We start from the raw sequence: 3,522 nt of genomic DNA, 5'->3' as shown, positions 1-3,522 counted from the left end.
AGCACATATGAAGCTAAAACAACGAACTCTAGAGAAAGCGTTCATCAAGCATCTGCTGCTTTTTGCATGATTTTACTAAATAACCCCATTTGAGTACATAAAATGTTCGTATAAAAAACACTTTACCATTTAAATAAATGACATTTAAATCACATTTGATTAACAGCTGCAAGCAGTGTGAATTTGAACATTTTGATCTCATCATCTTTATTTGTATAAGTATAAATATCTAAAATGTTTTGCATTTTCATTTGCATCATGCACTGAAGTAAAATTTGTGATGTAGGCAGCATTTTGCATTCTGCCTTTCAAGAGAACGAATTACAAATCATTCATGGCTTTTTCAATGGAAGACAATGCAGTTGAAGCTATGACCTTCATTGTTTCAGTTACAGTTGTCTTTGTAGTTGGAATAATTGTACATGTATTTGTCATAGTTGGGAACATTGTTGCTTGGATGAAAGGAAGACCACAAGCTTCTACTGATCAGATTATCACCTCCCTTGAGATATCAAGAGTCATCTTCCTGTTGACCTGCATGTTTGATGGTGCTTCAAGGCTTTTATTAAAAAAAGCACTAGTTATTACCATTCTTTTTCATTTTGTCCGGATCACTTCCAATTACTCCTGCGTATGGTTTTTGGCTCTTCTCTCTGTAGTCTTTTGCTTGAAGATCTCCAACTTTCACAATGTTTTCTTTCAATGTTTGAGGAGCATCATATCTACAAGAGTCATCCATCTGATTGTTGGTTCCGTGTTGATATCTGCCAGTCAAGCCTCATTGAATGTCTGGATCACTCATTTAGAATTTTCAAACAATTATACTTTGGATTTTACTCTTGATATCACCCGTCCAAAAGTTCAATGGTTCTTGCTGTGGAATACCATGCCATTCCTAATCTACCTCTTGGCGGCTGTTCCTCTCATTGCCTATCTCAGTTTCCATGCCAGAAGAATGAAACGTGAAGCAAAAATGACTCACCTGGATTCCTACTACAAGGCCATAGGGTTTACAACCATCTCTTTCTTCAGCTGTGCAATCCACATTTCTATCAATGTTAATCCAGCCTATTATTCTTCTTCTTTTATTTATGTTATACTAAATTTTCTTCCAATTCTTCACTCTATTTTCCTGATCCTTGCAATGAACAAACTTAAAAATCAGTTTTCCTGGATTCTTCAACAAGTAACCAAATGTTGCTCTGTTAATAGAGCTTCTGGAACCAGTTTTTGAGATCTGTTTGTGACTGTCATTCAAGATTTATGGGCTACTAGGGCGCAGCCTTAGATTAGAGCTTAGATTTAAAAAGTGTTAGTTCATACTACAGTAAGTGATTGTTGTTGTTTTTTAGTGTGTGGCAACATATGTTTCTTAAAACCACACATCAATATAGTAAGTCACAAAACAAATGAACACTAAATTGATTCAGCTTGCTCTCTACCCACCTGGAAAGCCCCCTCTAACATGTTTCACCCGTGCTGGGCTTAATCAGTGTGCAGTCATACAAGATAAATCAGGTAAAAGACATACTTAAATTATATCTGCTGTCAAACTTTTTAGATTTGTATAGTGTGTGGAAGGGATGTACCTTTTATACAAGCAACAAGGACAAGGAGGAAATTCAGCATTTAACCCATCACCTGCCAAAATAATGACATGAGTGTCATTCTGTCTGAAGAGGGCTGGCAGCAATGGACCAAGGAGAAACCCAGGGGTGACAGTGAAGCTTGGAAAAGGGAAAGTAGAAACTGGATTTTTTTTTAGTACAGGAGGAGTGGATTTACCAAAAAATTAAATAAAATAGTTGTTCCACTTTGAAGAGAAATGTATGATTTATTTTATTGAAAATATATTTTAAGTTAAAGCAGAGTTCTGCTAAAAAAAATTAAAAGTCAGCAGCTACAAATACTGCAGCTGCTGACATTTAATAATAAGACACTCATCTGTCCCAGGGTCCAGCGATGCGGGGGAGCGAAGCCCCACTCGTCTCCCCCTCCTCTCTGCGGTGCCGGCATTGTAAGTGTGGGCACCCGGCTGTGGCTTCACAACTGGGCACTCATTGTGCATGCACGAGCCGCGCCATGCGGCGTGACTGGCCGGGCAATCATCTGGGACCTGTGACGTGTCCCAGATGATTGCTGAGAGGGAGGGGGGAGCGGTGAGCTGGGAGGAAGTGAGAGCTGGGACCCTCTGAAAAGAGGGTACTGGCTCCCCCCTCAAAAAAATGACATGCCAAATGTGGCATGTCAGGGGGTCACCTCCCTTAAAGCGGAAGTTCCATTTTTGAGTGGAACTCCGCTTTAACATTTACCTTATATCTAAAGCCAAAACCTTTGAATGAGGTTTCATCTCACTCACTGTGTAATCAGTACAGAAAGATAAAGGGAATCTCCCCAAAGGGACAGATTAAAAAAAGAAATTCTAACAGGGATTCTAACTTTTTCTCACCCTATTCCAAACTACAACAAAAAAAAATGTAGTTGAAGATACACTGTACATTAGGCAGACATTGGATGGCAGAAGAAGCAATGTAACCACTTGAACACAATTTTTCCATCAACATGTCTGCTACGATCATTCAAGCTTAGCCATTTCTATCTTACTATCTAGTCATTAGGATCATCACCTGATCTGAAGAAAATATGATTGATTGAGGAGACACTTATCTCATATTTATGCATAATTTTAAAGGAGGAATAATCAACCTGCAATTTTTGAAAGTGCAATTTTTCTCATTATCCCTTCCTAGTCTTTGAAGGAAATCATACATTTGACTATCTGCCACATTATAATTATTATTATTATTATTATTATTATTATTATTATCATCACTATTAATAGCAGTAGTATGTTGTAGTAATATTATTATTATTATTATTATTTGTTGTTGTTCTTTTTATTATTATTTTTTTATTTATTTTTTTATTTGTATTTAATTATTACTTTGTGGGCCTAACATTTTGCACTGGAGGTATAGATGCATTATAGACCGACATCTGTATGTTTTATGTAGCCTTTTAGTTGTTCCGGCTATGGGTATAAGGCCTCATGCATAGCAGAGCGTGAAACGCGTTAGCTGATTATCTGTACATTCTATCCATGGTGCTTTGTACATGATTTGTTCCTGATTTTACAATAAAGAAATTTTGTTGGATTATATTCTCCTGGTGTATGGCTGTCCGGACTTTTTTCTTCCTCACACTTTGCAAAGTGCAGTTACTCCACAGATTAGTTAATGAGAAGAAGCTCTGCTGACTTCCATCACCCAATCACGAGCAAGCAAAAAAACAGTTTTTTTTTCTTTTTTACTTACATTTGCAAAGTGAAGTCTTACCCCTGGATCAACTGTGGGTATAGGAATGTTCATATGCGATTGTATGATATTAGTTTTTATTTATTTATTTTTAGGGTTGAACTAGATGGACTTGTGTCTTTTTTCAACCTAACTATGTAACTATGTAACTAAGTACCTCATTTACTAAGCTCTGGAGCAACTGCAGTCTATAGTAAATCCACCCCTA

General features: G+C 37.1%; 1 protein-coding gene across 1 annotated transcript; it reads left to right on the top strand.

The window, feature by feature from the left end:
* The first annotated feature begins 334 nt into the window (after positions 1-334).
* Positions 335-1,718, top strand: LOC141141330 (taste receptor type 2 member 64-like). Its single transcript, XM_073629003.1, has one exon. The coding sequence runs from the start codon at positions 335-337 to the stop codon at positions 1,232-1,234; it is 900 nt and encodes a 299-aa protein (XP_073485104.1). The 3' UTR covers positions 1,235-1,718.
* Positions 1,719-3,522: the final 1,804 nt, after the last annotated feature.

This window comes from Aquarana catesbeiana, linkage group LG04, assembly GCF_042186555.1.
Source record: "Aquarana catesbeiana isolate 2022-GZ linkage group LG04, ASM4218655v1, whole genome shotgun sequence".
Lineage (NCBI taxonomy): Eukaryota > Metazoa > Chordata > Amphibia > Anura > Ranidae > Aquarana > Aquarana catesbeiana.
This window is presented reverse-complemented; position numbering and strand designations above follow the sequence as displayed.